This window comes from Dysidea avara, chromosome 13 (assembly GCF_963678975.1).
Source record: "Dysidea avara chromosome 13, odDysAvar1.4, whole genome shotgun sequence".
Lineage (NCBI taxonomy): Eukaryota > Metazoa > Porifera > Demospongiae > Dictyoceratida > Dysideidae > Dysidea > Dysidea avara.
This window is the reverse complement of record NC_089284.1, coordinates 14,446,336-14,466,712: the sequence shown is the minus strand read 5'-3', so window position 1 is coordinate 14,466,712 and position 20,377 is coordinate 14,446,336. Positions and strand designations below refer to the sequence as shown.

Genomic DNA, 20,377 nt, shown 5'->3' with positions numbered 1-20,377 from the left:
CGTGGTTTTAAGTCTGATTCTTCTACACCATTGAAGAGCCTTTCTAAGATGATAACTCCATCTGTACAGCGATTTTCAAAGCATTACCCCAAGCGGTTTACCTGGTAGGCGTGGCAAGCAGTCGTTTTTTATTAGCTAATCTCGATTGCATAATTGTTACACACTGTTGGTTTTTTCGTTGTATCTTCCTGGTTTTTAGCTCGATTTCTTTCAAACCACAAAAGGTTTGAGGTTCAATAGTTAACTTATTCACCCACCGATTTTCAGCTTCTTCTCATACGCGGTTTACCCTGTAGGCGTGACAACATATTGGTGTTAATTTTCGTGAATAATCGCTCATAACTCTTTGCCTGTTTATTGTATTCCAGCCAAAGTTGGTACAGAGATGCGTCTTTATATCCCCCTTCTGTGTGCCAAATTTCAAGGCAATCGGATATGGCGTGCGAGTTTTATAGCAGTTTTTGTAAGTGTGCGACAAGAAAAAGAAAAATAAGAAGAAGAAAAAAAACGAAGAAACTGAGCCAATTTTTGAAGTCGCATATCTCGGAAACGCGCAAAGCGATTTCGCTCAAATTTGGAATGTGGAGTGCTGCAGTTGGGGGGCATGTCCACAGCAAAAATCGTCTTGTTTCATCAAGGAAGCACAGAGCTACGGAGGTGCGAAAATTGCGTTTTCTTTCTTCCTGTCAATATACTCACGGGTGTTACGCGCCGGCTTCTTGGGCCGCACGACACACTACCGTGTGTCTTGATAAGCTTCTGAGCCCCCTAAACGAGGAAAAAAATGAAGAAATTAAGCCAAGCTTTGAAGGCTTATATTTCACGATTACATTAGGCAATGATGCTCAAATTTGGTATGCAGGGTGGAGGGCGTTTGCAGTATAAAAATGATTCCAATTCGAGAAGGAAACACGGAACTACATGTGTGAAAACCACATTTTGTTTCTTCCTGTAAATATATTCGGTGTGGCGTGCCAGCTTTCTTGGCCGCACAACACACTACCACGTGTTTTGATCACTATATGCAAATGTTTTTTAGTACAGTGTACATAAATGTTTCTTAGTACAGTGTACATGCAGAAAACAGTTATGCCACTAAAAGGCTCAGAAAGTTGCTATTCTACACTTTGCCATTCTTCGTTCAGCATAATAACAGATGAACAAACTATATAGTCAAGGGTATAGCCAGGGGAGGGTTGGATGCTTCGGACAAACCCCCTTCAGAGGTACAAACCTTTAAAATTAAAATCACACCAAGCTTACAGCCCTGGAGCTCAGTCTCCAGTAGCTACTTGCACGGGATGTCTATGCACCACTCAGGCACTTCAAGTCTTGTACAGGTAAATCTTCCTGGGGCAGGGCTAGTAGCCCACAGGAGGACTATACCAGCCTCATATTGAGAGAGGCCATGGAACCTGAAGTTCCACAATGACCCCAACACCGCTAAGCAAGACAAGGACAGTTGGGCATTTGCTTCCTCAGGTACCCATTGATGTAATGATGTTACAGCTATGTGGGGCCACTTCCTACTGGTACAGCTCAGCTACTTTTGAGGGTCACATTGAATCATTGATGAATCAAGTATTGCATCACATGATCAATTGCACATGTGGTACATGGTGGAAATGGCGCGAAGGACTATTGGTTGAGACTTTTTACAGGTAGCAGCTCGATAAACTTGAGTGGTACATGTAACATGTCAGGTTAGCACAAACTGTGCATAGCTGATATATATTTACATGATGAATGCTTTGTTTATTTGTCACATGTTGTGGGTACATCATATCTCAAATATATTGGAGTACAAGCCAAGTCTGAAATTACTGTCCATCAACAGGAGGACCGATAATAACGTTTACACTCAGAAGAAAGTATTGCCAACAAGTGTGGAGGGCTCCCGTGTGCTAGGAAGTTGAAGTTGGCTGTCAGTATGTTGTCTGGAAGTGAAGATTAGTTAGTATAACTGTAGGTTAATAGTGCCTATAAGCTAATAAACAGCAGTGTGCAGGTTTTATCTAGTTAGATGAACAAACAGCACCTTTTAATGTTACTGCCTAAGGGCACATTTTGTGCATGTCCAAACATGTTCCAGGGGAAGCACCCAGGCCTCCCCCCAAAGACATTCCACTTCAAATCCGAACCCCTTCCACCTAGACAGTGACAGACTCAATGTCAATAGTTTCATATTAGAGGTGCACGCAATACTGCAATGTAGAATTGAAATTAAAACTAAATGGCTATACAAGAAATACAACGTTTTAGGTTAGATATTGATATCACATGAACAACAGATAGAACCACAAGCACTGAGAGCAACCAAACCAATTACTCTATAATTGAACAGCTAACTACTCTAATAAAATAAGCTTAAAACACTCTTATAGATATACCATGTCTATGCCACTTCGTTACCTCCAACAAAATATTCACTACAGATGTAAGTGTCTGCAGGTGAGTTAAAACATTTCCTGTTAATTGGACTTGACCATAATCTTCACTTCTCTCTTCATAAAACAGAGCAAAGCAAAGCCTCCTGTAACTGTGCAAAATATAGCTACTGCTGTCTAGCAAACCAGCACTCAGGCCACCAGGTCCCCATTATACAGCTGAGCTTGTGTGTGTATGTACTTTCAAGGTATAAGAATACAGGATTTCCCATAGATATACATGCATGGGCCAGAAAAAAAGATAACACATATGGAAAATGATGATTGTTCTATTAGAGTATAATCAGATACTTCAACTGTCACGCATTATGCGTGAGACACATGCATCGGATTGCTGCCTCACGTATGGTTTTCCATCTCACGCATTGCAAATTAAGCTCCCACGTAATTAATTCACTTCATACCTCTTGGCAAAGCACTAAACAGTGCTCTAATGGCTGAAAATGGAGATGTAAAACTGAAATTAGCCAAAGTAGCAAATTTTGCAATGTTTATAGGAATTTTTCTACTAAGAGGAGACCTCACTCATTTTAACCTCAGGTCTTACTCCAAGTGTACTTCAGGCCACTCCAAATAAATTCTCTGTTTCCTGTCCACCGTCCGCATCTGGTTACTGTCAGCTCTAAATATTCCATTATTCCGTATTCCCGGTTATTCTTGCATACTGACAGGCTCAGTAAAGCTCACGTGTCAGCAGTGCTATCAAGTCAGCACAAACTTCACATTTGTGTTATTTTTGCAACTTAACTTTAAAAAAGGAAGGATCAAGCTTAAGCATGCTTTTATGCAGCTTTTTATGGTTGTGCCAGGCAAATATTGGCTTGAAAAGCTGCCAATCTTATAATGAAATAATGGAAATGGACTGCCCGCCCGCATGCAAATATGCTTGAGTCCAGGACGGGAAACAGAGAATTTATTTGGAGTGGCCTTACAGGTTGAGGTCTCTGCATCAATACACATTTAACTTACCATTGGATGAAGTTGAAGAGTGATCAACTGGTCCACATAAAGCTTTCTTGATTTTATTGGCTAAAGACTTGACTACAACATCATCGCTTCTTCCCATAACAGTCAGCATTTCGTTAAGCTGAGTATATTCACCAACCTGTATACTACGACAGATCACATTATCTAGGAAATATTTTATCTTAGGCCACTCCAAGTCATACCTTAGTTTCTGGTCACTCCCAAGCCTACAAATGGATGCGGGCGGGCGGATGATCAGGACTTCAGGACTATAGACTCTACTGTGACAATATACTGTATGGTATTATTATTTGCTCAATTTAGCAAATTCATGTTGATTTTATACTTAACCAACAACATAAGTAGTTGTGCTTCGGCAAAAAATGCACTAGGAAAGTTGTTGATGGATCATGGCTAGCTATACACTGATGTATAGCATTTAAGTATATATTTATTTATTTATTTAGAATATACTATAGGAAATGTTTTGCTCATGTAGCTATTATGCTTTCCAAGTGAAATAAATGTCTCATTAGCTATGTCAGGAAAGTATTACTATATGACTTATAGCTAAGTTGTTCAAATGATCATGATATACAATGAAATTTAACTTCTATTTTCACATCAGAAATTCTTCATTCAAATGTAAAGTCTTAGCCCACTAGCTATGTGTTTCCAGCCTTCTATTCAGTAACCTTGAGAAAAGTAACTGTCAAAGTTTTGAGTCATTGAGTGCTCCAGACTACTGTTTTTTAGTGATCATCTGGGAATGTTTAAACTATAAGGGTTTCTACTTGCCAATCTAATTTTAGTTATGGAAAAGTTTAAGTTTAAGCTCACCGAATGTTGCCGGCTTTCCATACCCCTGTAGTGTTCAGTGATAAGGAATTAGACTAATCATTAGAGGACTACATTTGAATTATAAAGTTAAAGCTATGGCCCATCTGCATGGACTAGTAGTTAATGCTACTGAAATTACTTTGGTTACAGAAGCTTTAGTAACAGTTATAATCTGAACAGCTATATAATCAAGGACAAAACTAGCTATAGTTAGAAACATTTTATTAGTGTGGCATATATACCTAATATATACCTAATATTAGAGTTAAGAGTAGTGTGACTGCTCTATTGGAATCCATGAATGCTCTATTAGAGTATATCGATCTTTTGCAGTAAAAAATAAGTGTCTTGCTGGGTCACGTGCACTTAAGCACCTGTAATATTAATAATAGTCCTCATAAACTAGGGTTTCAGGTTTACCATGCGGGCGGGTGACCAGAAACTAAGGTTTGACTTGGTGTGGCCTTATCTCTCTCATTCGAGTAATAGTCAATTGTGGTCTTTTGATGGTCAGAAAGTAGTTCTCGATGATAAAAATCCAAAACCAAACCTTCAACGGGTAAAACTATTAGCAGCTTGGGATAAAACTTCCTGTAAACTCTTTGTACTTCTTCTTCTGTGTACTCCATCAATTGTGATTATTTACGGACTAGCAGAAAGACTGAGACAAGCTTTGACTGAGAGAAGAACACTCGTACACTACACCCCAAAATTTGTGTATCACGTAAATTATGGTGTGTCGTTAATTGGAATTAACCCTGTTGCTTTCGACTGTTTCGAGGGTAATGCTTGAACTTGTCCCGGGGCTCGACTTGTCCTAGGAGCAATATGGCTATTACGAAGTGCCTTCGTCTAATAAAGGATTCTCGGGATGATAGTGAAATGTTTGCTGCACTACTGGTAGTAGCGCGGAAACTTGTGAAACTGTCTGATCAGCTCACTGACCCAGCAAGGAAGAGTATTTTTGACACGATCGGGTTCGCCTTTATCAGCAGATTACTAATAACGAGTAATCCAGATGTAGCGGCCTCTGGTAGTGTACCGCAAGACAACCCGTATATAAAGTTAGCAGTGCTTGTTATTATACTGACAAAGAACTTGTCAGTAGCACATTCAGAAATGATCAACAAGATTACAACTTTTGTGGAGATAGTGAACAGCTTTCCATCAGTCTCAGTAGAAATGTTTGGTGACGTCCTCCAATGTAAGTTGATGTACAGGAATTGAAGGCCTACTTGCTCTAATGTTGCAGGTGTAACTGAATCACTTAAGATTTGGTGTAGCATATGTTGCCAGTAGTGTTGTGTGATATGGCAAATTTTGTATATTGCCTATCACGATTATTGTTCTCTTTTATCACGTTACGATAAATTATTGCAATATACAAATTGCATGAAGTCATGGTAACAAATTGCTAGTATTTGAGTATAAATAGTCCCTAACGTGCACTTTCCTCTGCAAGTAAGTCTGTTATAAAAATATTAATACTGTCTTGAACATCATTTTCTGATGAAATTGCTACACCATCATATTTCACGATATAACGATATAAATTTTTATAACAATTATGATATAAAAATCAATATATCACGATAATCAATATATTGCACATCACTAGAAGCCAGGATCTGAAAAGGCTTATGAGGTTTTAGTCAAACTACTAGGTGAAGTACAGCAGAGCATACCTGTATTTCAAAAACCATTGACATCACTGTTAAATCTTATCTGCTATGTGTTTAAATCTTCACATTCAAGTTTGAGCTAGCAAAGAGTTTGTATAACATCTTACGACTAATGGATCTCAGTGTACTTGAGTGCTTCACTGGTTACCAATGGCTTGAGGACATTTTCAGTAGCAAGGTTATGGTAGATCAGAGAAAGTCAAATCTTTGTCATCTCTGGTGTGTAGTTGTGTTGGCTTACAATAGACAATAATATTGTTAGTGATAAGACTAATACTGGACAGTGTGATGCAAAATTTCTTCAACTGTTTATTCATTTGTGTGAAGTAGAAATACATGTCATACTCAATAATTCAATAACAGAGATAAACAATGACTCAAGAGTTTCTTTCAGCTTGTTATTCTGTAATTGAAATGACAATTGTTTACCTTGCTAAGGTGTGTGATGAAAATGTGATTTCTGAAGCAGATATGGTCAAGTTACATCAGGTATTAAGCAGGACATTGTAAGTTGTTGTGAAGTTTCTAGAACAATGCTCCACATTAGATGACATTTCCACCCTATTATCTCCACTGATGTTAGCCACAGTATGGGTCTTGGGTGCCTGGCTTGCTGAAGATGATGTATCATTGCTTCCTGAGGTATGCAAGGTGTTACCATTTGTGTTGGATCTTGCTTTAACCGATCATCGTCATAACCATCAACTTGAACTAAACCCTGATGTGCAGTCTTCCTCAGTACAGTGTCCTTATATAATACAGTTTATATTACCAGGTCTCATTCGTCTGATGATGAAGGGAAAAGTGATAGTATAGTACATAAAACCCGTCATAAAGTCATTTTGGAGTACATGTTTAACAGAAATGAAACTGGAGATGGAGTGGAAGCCAAACTATGTATGTGTTGGAGCATTTATCAGAACATTTGCATAGGAGAGAGAAAAGTCTTGACTGAAGATAAGTCATTTGATGAACTATTCTGGAGTTTAATTCCTTGTCCATTTAAAGGTTTTTCCTTGAAGCTGAAGACCAACATGTATTATGTCTTATTGGTGGTAGCTAGTACTTGTCGAGATAATATCTTACTTATGCTCACAACTGGATGACACTACTTTCACTGCCATTATAAACTACATCATCTCAGCCCTGCATAATTGTGTTCCTCTACATAAAGCGCCAGAACATTTTGTTACTGCTGACCGGGATGAGGTGTTTGAAATTTGGATGATTTGTGCCCAGGAGCTAACAGCTGCTAAAGAAGGGAGTGCCTAAGGTACATAAGATTATATTGGAGAATAAACAGTATGGTAAAATATCTGGGCCATTGTGACACTTCAAGAAACATATGTAACGGACAAACATTAACATGAATATCTGTTTGTATTGTTACTTTGTGCAGTTTGGAAACTCTTAAATCCTTATGTTTGGACAAAGTATAAAAACTGCACAGATAATGCTACATCTTTTTTTCTATGTTTCTGAGGTTACTGTGGAGTTGCAGTATCAGTGTGTATATGTGTGCAAATTGTATGTATTGGGCATAGTATACTGTTACTTTTGTACTTGATATTTTCAGGATGTACAACTACTAAGTAAATAAAAGTGAAACATGTATTGCCTATTGTTCATAGTGAACTGTAAATGTTGACCTCAGAGGGCTTGCAAATTGATATATTCTGCTGCTTGAAACCTACAGTACAGTCACCATATTTCATCCATGTATAGGCACAGGCATTTATTTCATATATAGACATGATTTTTAACTCTAACCACTTTTTGACATCCCAGCTTTTAAATGGACCCACTGACAAAATCATGTTACCTTACAGCTGGAATCTGCAAAGAAGTTACAGGAAGCCTGTGAAGCATATTCATTTAATTGATTGTGGCCTTTTCTTTCAGTAGTAGTAATATTGGCTGTTCCAATTGCTATATTATTTACTTGGTTAAATGCCACACATGTGCACCTCAAATAGTTGCTGCATAAATGCAACCCTTGAATAAGCACTGGGGCTAGCACTATTATTTGGATATGTGTAGTCTATTGGGATTACAGTAATATCATGGATTAATCATGTCACTTGTATTGACCACAATACTAGATGTATGTATGTACATAGTAATATGTATATGCCTTAACAACTAGAGCTTCGCACAGACAAATCAATTTTATTAAGTAGAGTTGATGTGTGAAGTGTACTTTATAGACCACCAAGAGTAAGCCCCCTCCCAGAGCAGCTGGCATAATTCTGATCCAGCACTCCAGATTCTCTGCCAGAACTCAGTCAAGTCTTAATCAAAAGGCTTAGTGTACACTACAAGAAGGCTATAACCAGCAATGACTTTCATCTAGATTAGTACTGTTAATGTGTAGCTATAGCTAAGTTTATAATACCAGTGCAACCCATGCGTGTGTTATATACTGAGCTTTAAGAAAGTGCTATAAATAATTGCTTTTAAAATGCTCAGTGCTTTCACTACTTTGGCTAATAATATACTCAGCTCGCCTCGTGCTACAATAGCGTGCCTTGTGTTTTACTCTTTGTAGCACTCAATCGTGTGTGTGTGTGTGTGTGTGTGTGTGTGTGTGTGTGTGTGTGTGTGTGTGTGTGTGTGTGTGTGTGTGTGTGTGTGTGTGTGTGTGTGTGTGTGTGTGTGTGTGTGTGTGTGTGTGTGTGTGTGTGTGTGTGTGTGTGTGTGTGTGTGTGTGCATAATAGGTAGCAATAATTGTTTAACAGACCATTTTAACACTTTAGAATTGCTGTTAATCAAATTGTGTCTCTGGTATAGTATTTCTTTGTTGGGAATGGGTATCATATACAAAGTGGCAAGGAGATGGTACTTAAAGAACACATGCATGCAAACAATTAGTAGTATATACATGTAAAATTCATGTAGTCAATAGCTGAATGTTAATTTTATGCATGCTTCAATCACCAAGTTTTGCTATAACCATTTTGCACTATTGAAAAATAAAAATTTAACTAAAATCATTTTTAGTGCTTTTCAAAGTAAAATCATGATTGCAAATGGAAACATTTATTTGGCAGCTTTCAGCTAAGGCCATACCAATGTTTCATGGACTATTTGCCATCTATAGTAGTGAGCCAGCAGGTTGAAAAAAATGTAAATCATTTCAGCTGACTGTTTATATGACTGCTCTCTATTAGAGTATTTTGACAGGTTCAAGGGCTAAAGACCAATAATGCATGCGCAGGTTTTAGCAAGCATTAAAAATATAGTGAGCAGGCTCTATTTCCCTCTCTATTTATAGCTACTACACCAGCAATTGCTTGCACAATAAGAGTCTACAATATATTACCACTCGTTTTTAAGACATCATGTGATTTATATATTTTTGAATTTGTCAAAACTCTGACCCACCACAATTAACTTGTCATGGCCTAATGACAAATTGCTCTACTGACTGTACCTATTAGCATTATAATGTACTTTATACTAGACAACTATATACATTAATTACCAGTGTAATATTATTACTTTTGTGGTAACTATCATGAGGAAATAGTATAATGAAATACGCTATAAAAACAGGTAATATAACTCAAGTTATTTTACTTACAAATGTAACCCGTTACCTAAGTAATATAGTTACTGTAACGAATCTAATATTACATAATATTATTACAAGTAATGAAGTTACTAGTCTTGTTAGTAATCCACTGAGTACAGCCTAGCCACAACAGTTACAAAGCTTATTCACCAGTTTCTTACTTATAACCAAGATTTGCATTGTCCAACAACACAATCATGTCACATAATAAGGTGGTAGTTTCACACAACAGCTTAAGGTTGTAGACACAACTGAAGTAATGTAATATTATTATAGTTACTTTATTTCATGGGTAATAATTATGTAACTGTAACTAAATAGTTCTGTTGCATGCAAGTAATATGTAATTAGCTACTTTTACAAAGTAACTTGCCCAACACTACATTACACCAGCATAATTGGTGGGTACCTAATCATAATGGTGTACTTTTGTTCCATTATTAGAGCAATTTAAGGGTGTCCATAATGACTGGATACATACACGATAACCACAGAGGGTCACACCCACAATGCAGAGTTTCCAACCTTGGAAAAGTTTTGTGCGGGTGAATTAACCCTCAGCTACCTGTAACTAGCCAAGTGTATGCAGAGCCCACATTCATGAGGGCTGAAAACAAGTATTCATACACAAATTGGTTGTCAAAGTGCATTGCTCCTAGCTAAACCTATACGCTGCTGTTATCTGCAGCTTATTTACTACTGCATGACTGAGCTACAATCATTTTACCCATCTGCTATCCTCCGCGACGGTCCTGTTCCATATCACGTGATGCAAAAGTCCGAATCGTATTTTAACTCAACAGGTAGTGTAGTCTGGCGCCGCCCGCCCCTTCGCATAAAGTAAGGGTCTGGTGAAATACAAAATGATACTAAATCATTTCTAGCGCCCAGATTCGGCGCTAGCCAATTAGTGCATGCCAATGACGTTCACACAGAAATCGCCTTGGCAACACAATGCTTTTGTTCGAATTGAAGTGTAATCATCTGACGTAACAAGCAATACGTACGCTGTCTAATTGAATTCCTTTTGAAATGATTAGGTATTTGTATTTCACCAGACCCTTACTTTTTGCGAAGGGGCGGGCGGCGCCAGACTACAGGTAGTGGTCCTTTTATGCTATACACAATGAATCGTCTTTTAACTCCTCAACAGGTAGCATTCCTTTTATGCAATGCACTCTGGAGACTCTGTTAAGACTCATAACTGTACTTTCTCAATCAATGCCTCCCAAATTTAGTGCTCATACGTTACAATATCATTATATCAACTCAGAATAGTAGAATAATCATCTGTGAATTAGCGTTGATCCAATGAAATCAGGCCCGTAGCCAGGGGGGGTTCGGGGGGTTCGGAAGAACCGCCCTCTTGGGAAAAAGGTCCACAATTTCAGTAAAAAGGTCCACAATTTTAGCAAAAAGGTCCACATTTTTAGTATACAAGTCCAAATTTTCAGTAGCAAAAGTCCATTAGCTCCAGTTTAATAAACACCACTAATAAGAAGCTAAATTAAGTGCTCCGAGTAGCTGGCTCATTCAGTGCTTGTAATGCAATGCAAGATCGAGATATTCTAATAGAGCAGTCAACCACCCTAATAGAACAATCACTCTAATAGAACGGTCACAATTATGTTTTCTTCTAAAATCTGTATGTAATTACTTAATTTATTTACAAAACCATGTTTGTTGCCCTAACTAGAACTTTCATAATATAAAAATTTTGGTGGGCAAGCCCCCCCCCATGCAGAGCCCATAAATAGCATCCATGCTTCAATGCACGATCCAACAGAGCGCTCAATCTTTCCCATTCTTATTCACTGTGACATTCCAATATATTATAGACACAGATGGTATAATTACAGTAGTATAGTAGAGATATTTCCCAGATGTCATCCAAATAGCTGGTCTTAAGCCTACCTAAAAATTGTTATTTTTATTGACTGAAATGCCACTAAATTCAACCTTTTAGTGCCTATTTTCAAGAAATTTCCTGGGGGGGCATGCCCCCAGACCCCCCTAGTTTCAGCATGCTTCGCATGCTGGGTGTGCTTCACATGCTGGGTGTGCTTCACATGCTGGGTGTGCTTCACATGCTGGGTGTGCTTCACACACCATAATGTAATCCATATAAAAAGGGCCTCAAAAAAGGTCCACTTTTCTTCTAAAAGAACCTACCCAGATAAAAGTCTGGCTACGGCCCTGGAAATGGTTGAATATCATCGCCAATAAACTCCCGCCATCAGCATACTATTTTTTAAATCATCTCACGTGATTTAATTTAAACCCACAATCATATTAATTGTATCTCACGTGATGCCAATTCAGATCCTGGTTGTGTAAGTAAAAGTATTAGCGATTTCTGGCCGGAAATTATTTTATGCGGGTGATGAATACATTTATGCGTGTGAGTGGGTGAAAAGCCTTAAATGCGGGTGAGTTGGAAGGTCTGCATAATGCTGGTCAACTCCATAATATGCATATGTGACCCAGTCTGGGAAAACCGGGCTTATCGCCTATTTAAAAGTATCGAGAAATGCCGGTTTTAAGTATTTAGTGTGTTGTAGCTCGCCAATGGTTGAAGCTATGCGCATGTGTACCAAATTTTCACACGTTTTACACCAATTCCTTACCTTCCAGAGCATCCACTGTGCAAGTAGCCAACTTCCCGCCATTTTAAAACCTAGGTTGACTGTATCAGGCGAGCTGCAAATTGGGTGGGAGGTGGGGACCCAGGAAGGCGAACTGCAAATTGGGTGGGAGGTAGGGGCCCTGGAAGGCGGGCAAGATAGCTAGTGTTCAAAAATTGAAAAGGAAGGCCAAGGGATGAATTAGCCCAAGCTTTGGGCCATTGAAGTCTCAAAACTGGCTAAAATGAAAGAAAATTCACGGCAGATATACCTAATCAACACCACAGAGCTCAGGCTGTACAGCCACATACAGTCATCCCCAGGCTGACCAGAGCTCCATTAAGGCCCCACACCACACGTACGGATCGCCACTGGGCTTGGGAAAAGCAGCCAGCAAAACCAGACCACTCAAGTCCGGCTAGCTGATTTTGATTGTGGAATTACCCGATAGTTTATTCATGTAGCTTTGTGTCCTGGGTGAAAAATCGAATCTGCTGACATGGGCGATAAGACCGGTTTTCTCAGACTGGGTCACATCATCCATCCTGTTACGTAATTACTGAATTAGTGGTAGATGAGTGATGAATGATTGAAATATTATTGTAATGAAGATTAGAAAACTAGATAGACTCCATATTCCACTGTAATAAAACCAAGTTGTAATATTTTTTGTACTGGGTGGAGAGGAGGAGGGGTTTAATTGCATCTCCTAATCCTACAATATACATTAGAGCCATTCACAATAGCTACTACATTATAACTGGTTTGGTGGTTTGCAAATCAACTGATCAGTGCATGGTGGACTCAAAGAGAGACACAAGTACATTGAAGGTGCTCACTCCCCTAGCTCTTGTCTAGGGATGCAGCAGTTATTATGCTGAATTAATTTTGGGAATATATGTAGGAATCATGGCATTTAAAGGCCCGTACCCAAGGGGGTTCGACCGAACCCCCTATTTTAAACTGGAAATTTTATTTTTACTGCAAAACGATCTTTTCAACTATAATATTATATCTGTGTTCTAGCATTCATCACACGCCTTCCATGCATGGCTAGGGACCCGCCGATTATGCTCATTATTTTACCTATTCATGCTATGCTGCACTGCTCAAAAATTTACCTATTATGCTTAAATTAATGCTCAATATTTACCTATTATGCTCAAATTATGCTCAAATTATGCTCAATATTTTTACCTCAGTTCCCATGTTTTTCTTATAACTTTGCACTTTATGGAAAAACAGTAAGTGGTTGAAGCACAGATAAATCCTTGCTTGTCAAAATGCATGTCACAGAAAAGATCGATATACTCTAATAGAACAGTCAGCTACCTGATAACTTTATAGAGTTACTGACTGTTCTATTAGAGTATATCGATCTTTTTGTCGGATATGTATTTTGATAAGCAAGAATTTATAGCATTGCACAAGTTTTCTGCCCATTATGCTAGCATTATGCTCAATGCTTTCAGGCACCTATTATGCTCATTATTATGCCAACATATATAATCGGCGGGTCCCTACCCATGGCTTCTACCAGCTGAACCGCATGTGGCTTCCAGGTATTAACCATAGCGCTTTGAGGTTATCTGTGTCAGTGAACATAGAAACCGCTTTAATGATGTATGAATACAGACAGTGGTTTTCTCTCTATCGCTAAGGCTTCTATTATTCTACTTACAGTATCTTAATAAGGCTATCCATCGAGCCATCCCTGACCACACTGCACTGAGAGCTACTGTTAATATTATTTCGATTAATTCCAATTGTAATTTGTTAAATATTTTCTAATAAGAGCCCGGAATAGCAATGATGAGCACCAGACTTGATGGACACTGTGACTGATAGACTGTAATTATAGCAACAACTATAACACAAGTAAGCCTGGCTTGTTGCATCCAATGGTATGAATTCTAAGTGTCAAGTGTGTGAGTCTGTCAGTCGTTTTCATATTAACATTATTGTGGCTATCATCCATGTTTGGACAATGGTGATATGTAAGGTTTAGCTTATAGCTGAAATGTAAAGTTTAGCTTATAGCTGAAATGAATGACCCTGAGCAGTCTTAGAAATGCGCTGCAACCATATTTTAATCTCTTGTGTGTGATGGGCCCATGTTGAGTGGAATTTGTGCCAACACAATGATGTGTGAGAAGTTTATTTAATCAGTGCATGCATTTCTGCATTTAAGCAATTTGAGGCTATTCTCAGGACATTGAATATTAAACCTTTCTCAGCGTCTGGGGGCTGCGCCCGCAGACCCCCGCATCTGGGATTGCCTACCGCCTCAATTAAGAACCCCCCTTTTGAAATTCCTGTGTACGGGCCTGAATTTTTGAGACAATTATATTGCCAAAAAAAATTTTTTTTGAGATATACTCTATTAGAGCAGTCAGAAATTGCCATCAATCCCATGTACAATAGATTTGTAGGATGCATGCCTAATATGTTCATGGCATGGTGCTGTATATAATATATGCAAGTTTTTATACTGAGCAGTGACTGTCCTTTGTATACCATATAATTATGACACCTGTAAACTAAATTTAAATACATGGAAAATCACCAGTCAGTTCTATACAACTCATGTTTAATGAAAACCATTCAGAAAGCATAATTCACTATTCTACCATTAGATATTTGTACACAAACACTACTCTATGCATAAGATTCAGTGTTACATGCTTATAGCTATAAATTATACCTACTACCCTGGTGCACCCCCTCTTTCCAAACCATGGATCCACCCCTCTGTAATGTATACTGGAGACTTAAATATCAATTCAAATACCACCCATGTACAGTATAGTAGCTGAAGCAAACACCACAAGTGTAACAATAATCCCACCCTCCATTTTGACTCATGTACCACTACAACTAGATAATAAAGTATAAAACTGGAATGTGTCCCGTACAACATAAGCAGCTACTACACCTACAAGATAGTTAGAAATATCCTACAGCTATTTTTAAAATAGTAGTATACTACTGGGTTTAATTTCTCCTTACGATTTCCTAGCTACACAGACACTTCAGCTGCATATCCAATCTGCACTAAAACAACACTACTCTCATTACGTGCCTTCCTGCTCTTAGTTTCAGTGCATCCTCCCAGCACAACTATGGCTTGTTGCTCTCCAAGACTAGCTACTGCAGTGTAAGCACGAGATGGCCCAGACAATGATGCTACTTGATTCCATGAGTCACTTGAAGAGTCAAACATCAACAAGGCATCCACAGTTCTGGTGTCCTTTGTATCACCACCTACTGCGATAATGGGATAGTAATTTGGAACAACTGTGAAGCTATAATAGGGAGACAAACGTGGTAAAGTAACCCATTGTTTCTCATAGTTCTTCTCAGCATCAATAATGTAATCTGCTTCAATCCAGTAAGTCTCATCAGTACGTTGCTCTATTATATTGAAGCTACTAGAATTGTCATTATTATACCCAACTATCCAAAGTTGGTTATTGGAAATAGTAGCAGATGGTCCCCACATCTTAGCAGGTAATCTTGTAGGAACTCTCCTCCACATCAACTTTTCAGTACTATCTCGAGTATCAAGTATTTCAATGTCGTCATACAGTTGATCATAAAAGCGGTCAAATATTGAAAGGTATTTGCCCCCACCGACTATCAGATAATGCTTGTAGACAAGAGCTAGAGGTGCATAACGCACTTCCCTTAGGGTGGGGTAAGGAGATTCCCATTTCTGAGTTTCCTCATTGTATGTACTGACATGATTGGATATCTTCCCACTCTTAGTATCCTTCCCACCAATAACAACAAGTTTACCATCCACTACAACAGGAACACCATGGGCATGACTTAGTGCTGGAAGCCTCTTCCAGTGGTTTTCCAGAAGGTGATAGGCGAACACGTGATGACTGGCTGATTTATCACGACTGTCACCACCACTGACATAAATGATATTGTCAAGCACAACAGCAGTAGCACCCCATAATGGAGCTGGTAGTGGGCTGCAATCTTTCCACTTGAACTGATGTCTGCCATCTTTAATTGCTTGGAACAATGGTAATGAATCCTGAAATAGAACAAGATAAGTGGTTAAACTTGAAAAATTAAAGTCCAGGCTATCTATATATAGTGGGGCCTATTTTTTATGGACCAAATTTTGCTAAAAGTCAATAAACTGCAAATTTTCATGCAAAATGATCCCTTGTAGTAAATAAAGTCTTAGAGCATTAGCTATAACCTTAGATTAAATAAAATAGTCAGTTTTTTTAGGTTCATTGAAGCAAGTAGCATGCAAGGTGCTGCCACCAGGTGCTGACTTATTTGTTATACTGTTGTGCTTTGTTTTCTAAATATTCTATACCATGTCTTAATGTCATAACACTTTCTTTAGACCACGGAAAGCATCATTCAATGTTTCAAGTCAACTGCCTGATCATTTTTACGGAGAATTAAGTGGTTGCACATTTGTTATCCATGAAGTTGCATATACTTATTAATACCGTTGAAACACTTATTGGTTGTGCAAATACACTTTTCTTATGCTAAGATGTTGAACTAAAGATATATCAGTTTGATTGGACAGTCCATGCACTACAATTTCCAACGTAGTACAACTACATTTTAAAAAGCCTATATGGTCACTTTTTAGGAGATGGTAAGACACATAGTAGTAATCTCAAATCACGAATACATACAGGTTGCCATGCAGGCCTGAAAAAAATCAACTATAACTACCATCCTATTTTAGTTTTGTATGAGTCTATGGTAAACTAACTGTGCATGGGTACACTCACAGAACAACAGTTTTATCCAATACTATATATCTAATCCAAAACAGCCAGGCTGTAAAAAAAGAGTGCGGCCCTCAAAAAGGCTATAGTGAAAAAAAGATGTGAAATCCAAGGTGGCGGCCAAGAAATGGCTGTGATGATAGGTTAATGGTAAAATTTTTAATAACAACAATTCAGGTGAAATTTGTGCCAAGACCAAGCAGCACAAAAATTCACCTGAATTGTCGTTCTTAAAATTTTTACCATTAACCTACCATCACAGCCATTTCTTGGCCGCCACCTTGGATTTCACATCTTTTTTCACCATTACATTTTTGAGGGCCGCACTCTTTTTTTACAGCCTGGCTGTTTTGGATTAGATTTCACTTCTTTTTTTATTTGTATGGCCGGCTTTGGGACTTTTTTAACCTATCTTTTTTTCTTTACCACAGGAAGAAGAAAAGATGAAGCAGATTTTAAATACTTTAAATATTTCTGATTTTATCAGTAAATGTACAAATTATAATATAATACATATAATTATTACAGAACTCTCCATGGTGGTTTCTTTGTAACTGAACACTCTACAAGGTGACTTCTTCTAGCTGATCTCTCTACAGGGTGATTTGTTTGTAGCTGAATTCTGTACAGGTGATTTGTTTGCAGCTGAGCTCTTTACAGAATGGCTTCTTTGTAGCTGAACTCTCTACGAGGTAACTTCTTCTAGCTGATGTCTCTACAGGGTCACTAGTTTGTAGCTGAATTCTCTACATGGTGGTTTCTTTGTAACTGAACTCTCTACAAGGTAACTTCTTCTAGCTGGTCTTTCTAAAGGGTGATTTGTTTGTAGCTGAACTCTCTACTAGAAAATTTCTTCTAACTGTTCTCTGAACAGGGTGAATTGTTCGTAGCTGAACTCTCTACAAGGTAACTTCTTCTAGCTGATGTCTCTACAAGGTCACTAGTTTGTAGCTGAACTCTCTACATGGTGGTTTCTTTGTAACTGAACTCTCTACAAGGTTACTTCTTCTAGCTGATCTTTCTACAGGGTGATTTGTTTGTAGCTGAACTCTCTACAAGGAAACTTCTTCTAGCTGATCTCTCTACAGGGAGATTTGTTTGTAGCTGAACTCTCTACAGGTGATTTGTTTGCAGCTGAACTCTCTACATGATGGTTTCTTTGTAGCTGAACTCTCTACAAGGATTGTTTGTAGCTGATCTCTCTACAGGGTGACTTCTGATCTCTATACAGGGTACTTGTTTCTAGCTGATCTCTTGAATTCTCTTCAGGGCGACTGCTCTATTAGGATGACTGCTCTATTAGAGTATCTCGATCTCGCACTTGCTACACCAAGTTGGATTTCGTGTTATAACTTCGTGGCTTTAAGTCTGATTCTTCTACACCATTGAAGAACCTTTCTAAGATGATTACTCCATCTGTACAGCGATTTTCAAAGCAATACCCCAAGCGGTTTATCTGGTAGGCGTGGCAAGTAGTCGTTTTTTATTAGCTAATCTCGATTGCGTAATTGTTACACACTGTTGGTTTTTTCGTTGTATCTTCCTGGTTTTTAGCTCGATTTCTTTCAAACCACAAAAGGTTTGAGGTTCAATAGTTAACCTATTTACCCACCGATTTTCAGCTACTTCCCATACGCGGTTTACCCTGTAGGCGTGACAACATATTGGTGTCACGAATAACTCTGAATAACTCTTTCGTGAATAATCTCTCATAACTCTTTGCCTGTTTATCGTATTCCAGCCAAATATGGTAAGAAGATGCGTCTGTATACTCCCCTTCTGTGTGCCAAATTTCAAGGCAATCGGATATGGCGTTCGCGTTTTATAGACATTTTTGTAAGTGTGCGAAAAGAGGAAGAAAAACAAGAAAAAAAACGAAGAAACTAAGCCAATTTTTGAAGTCGCATATCTCGGGAATGCTTGAAGCGATTTCGCTCAAATTTGGAATGTGGAGTGCTGAAGTTGGAGGGCGTGTCCACAGCAAAAATCGTCTTGTTTCATCAAGGCACAGTGGCGATTCTAGACCTGACCTACAGGGGGACCCAGTAGGGAACAGCATAACTATTGTTGTTTGGCTATAGTATAAAGTAGAATTTCCAGGGGGGTCTGGGGGTGCAACCCCCAGAAGCTGCAGGATTTTTGCAATTTAAAGGCTTGAAAACAGCCTAAAATTTGTTCTAAAAACATGAAAAATGCTAAAAATAACAATGTCAATCTATACAGCAACTTTTCCCCAAGATTTTTTAAAAGTTATTTTTTAACAGGGGGGGCCTTGGCCCCCCCTTAGAATCGCCTATGTCAAGGCAGCACAGAGCTACGGAGGTGCGAAAATTGCATTTTCTTCCTGTCAATATACTCACGGGTGTTGCGCGCCAGCTTCTTGGGCCGCACGACACACTACCGTGTGTCTTGATATTAATAAATAAGTGCTCGCTATTTCCTTTAAACGTGAAGTGTACAACTTACTGTCTGCATCATAGTTTGCATCATAGCTTTACTGCTAATATATTGGGTGCTTTCTTGCAAAATCCGGATTTCTTCACACATCTTAGTTGTTGATGGTCTTCTTCCACTGTCTTTGCTCAAGCATTGTTGAATTAGCCATGATAGAATATGAGCTTGGGAGACATAATTAATAAGATTTTTAGCAGAATCTTCTGCCGGAGTTGCTCCAGTGACCACCTGAAGTATAAGCGCTCCAAGTGAATAAACATCAGAGCTGGTGGACAGCAATGATTTATCTTCAGTAACTTCTGGTGCTATATAAGGTAGAGCTCTCCTGATATCAACATGATGATCTTCTAGTCCTAACAGTGGATAATAGTAGTCACTGATCTTTGCCTGATCTTCGTGGATGATATCAACATGATGATCTTCTAGTCCTAACAGTGGATAATAGTAGTCACTGATCTTTGCCTGATCTCCGTGGATAAGTATGTTGTGATCATGGAGGTGACCATGTATTAGTGAGTGTCTGTGTAATGCTTCCAATCCCTGGGACATGTCCAATGACAACAACACCTGAAGGTCTAATGATACACTCCCTCCTTTCCTTGTAATGTATGTGGACAAGTTTACCTCCATTAATTCTGTTATGAGGGCAGGTCGGTTATTAATTTCAGTGATGTCAATAAGCTTTGACAAGTTTGGGTGATGTAGATCAAGACACTGAGAACACTTTTTTTTCATTCCAGCTACCATCTCTGTAACAGACTGGCTAGAGTCTAGCAATGCCTTATGCAAAACCTTTACAGCACATTTTCTGTGGTTAACTACGGCTTCAGAGGTTTCTCCATATCTACCATTTCCAAGATGATGGACTTTCTCCAAATGCTTAATGTCACCTGTCTGCACCTCAGTGTCTTTGTCTGCTTTGTGTACATTAAATTTAGTCATTTTCTCTTCATTTGATTTAACTTTATACTGTTCTCCTTCCTGTACATATAAATGTGTTACACAAGTAGGAGGAAT

At 38.5% G+C, this 20,377-nt stretch overlaps 3 protein-coding genes across 6 annotated transcripts in view; 1 reads left to right on the top strand and 2 right to left on the bottom strand.

Annotated features, from left to right (window-relative positions):
- Nucleotides 1-3,613, bottom strand: part of LOC136243316 (uncharacterized) — a 154,683-nt gene extending 151,070 nt beyond the window's left edge. The window contains exon 1 of the mRNA XM_066034840.1: nucleotides 3,417-3,613. Within this exon, the coding sequence (XP_065890912.1) occupies nucleotides 3,417-3,525 (109 nt within the window). The 5' untranslated portion in view covers nucleotides 3,526-3,613. The remainder of the gene's footprint in view (nucleotides 1-3,416) is intronic.
- Nucleotides 3,614-11,824: 8,211 nt separating this feature from the next.
- LOC136243324 (uncharacterized) overlaps nucleotides 11,825-20,377 on the top strand; it is a 37,401-nt gene continuing 28,848 nt past the window's right edge. The window contains exon 1 of one of the 3 annotated variants that reach the window (XR_010694840.1): nucleotides 11,825-11,939. The gene's annotated coding sequence lies outside the window, so the exon portion shown is untranslated. Of the gene's footprint in view, nucleotides 11,940-13,932; nucleotides 14,013-20,377 lie in introns of those variants that run through there. The other 2 variants (XM_066034852.1, XR_010694841.1) reach the window with 2 other exon arrangements.
- LOC136243317 (uncharacterized) overlaps nucleotides 14,904-20,377 on the bottom strand; it is a 27,234-nt gene continuing 21,760 nt past the window's right edge. For both annotated transcript variants that reach the window (XM_066034841.1, XM_066034842.1), the window contains exons 10-11: nucleotides 19,373-20,341; nucleotides 14,904-16,182 (exon numbers count right to left, since the gene is read on the bottom strand). In XM_066034841.1, the coding sequence (XP_065890913.1) occupies nucleotides 15,154-16,182; nucleotides 19,373-20,341 (1,998 nt within the window). In that variant the 3' untranslated portion in view covers nucleotides 14,904-15,153. The remainder of the gene's footprint in view (nucleotides 16,183-19,372; nucleotides 20,342-20,377) is intronic.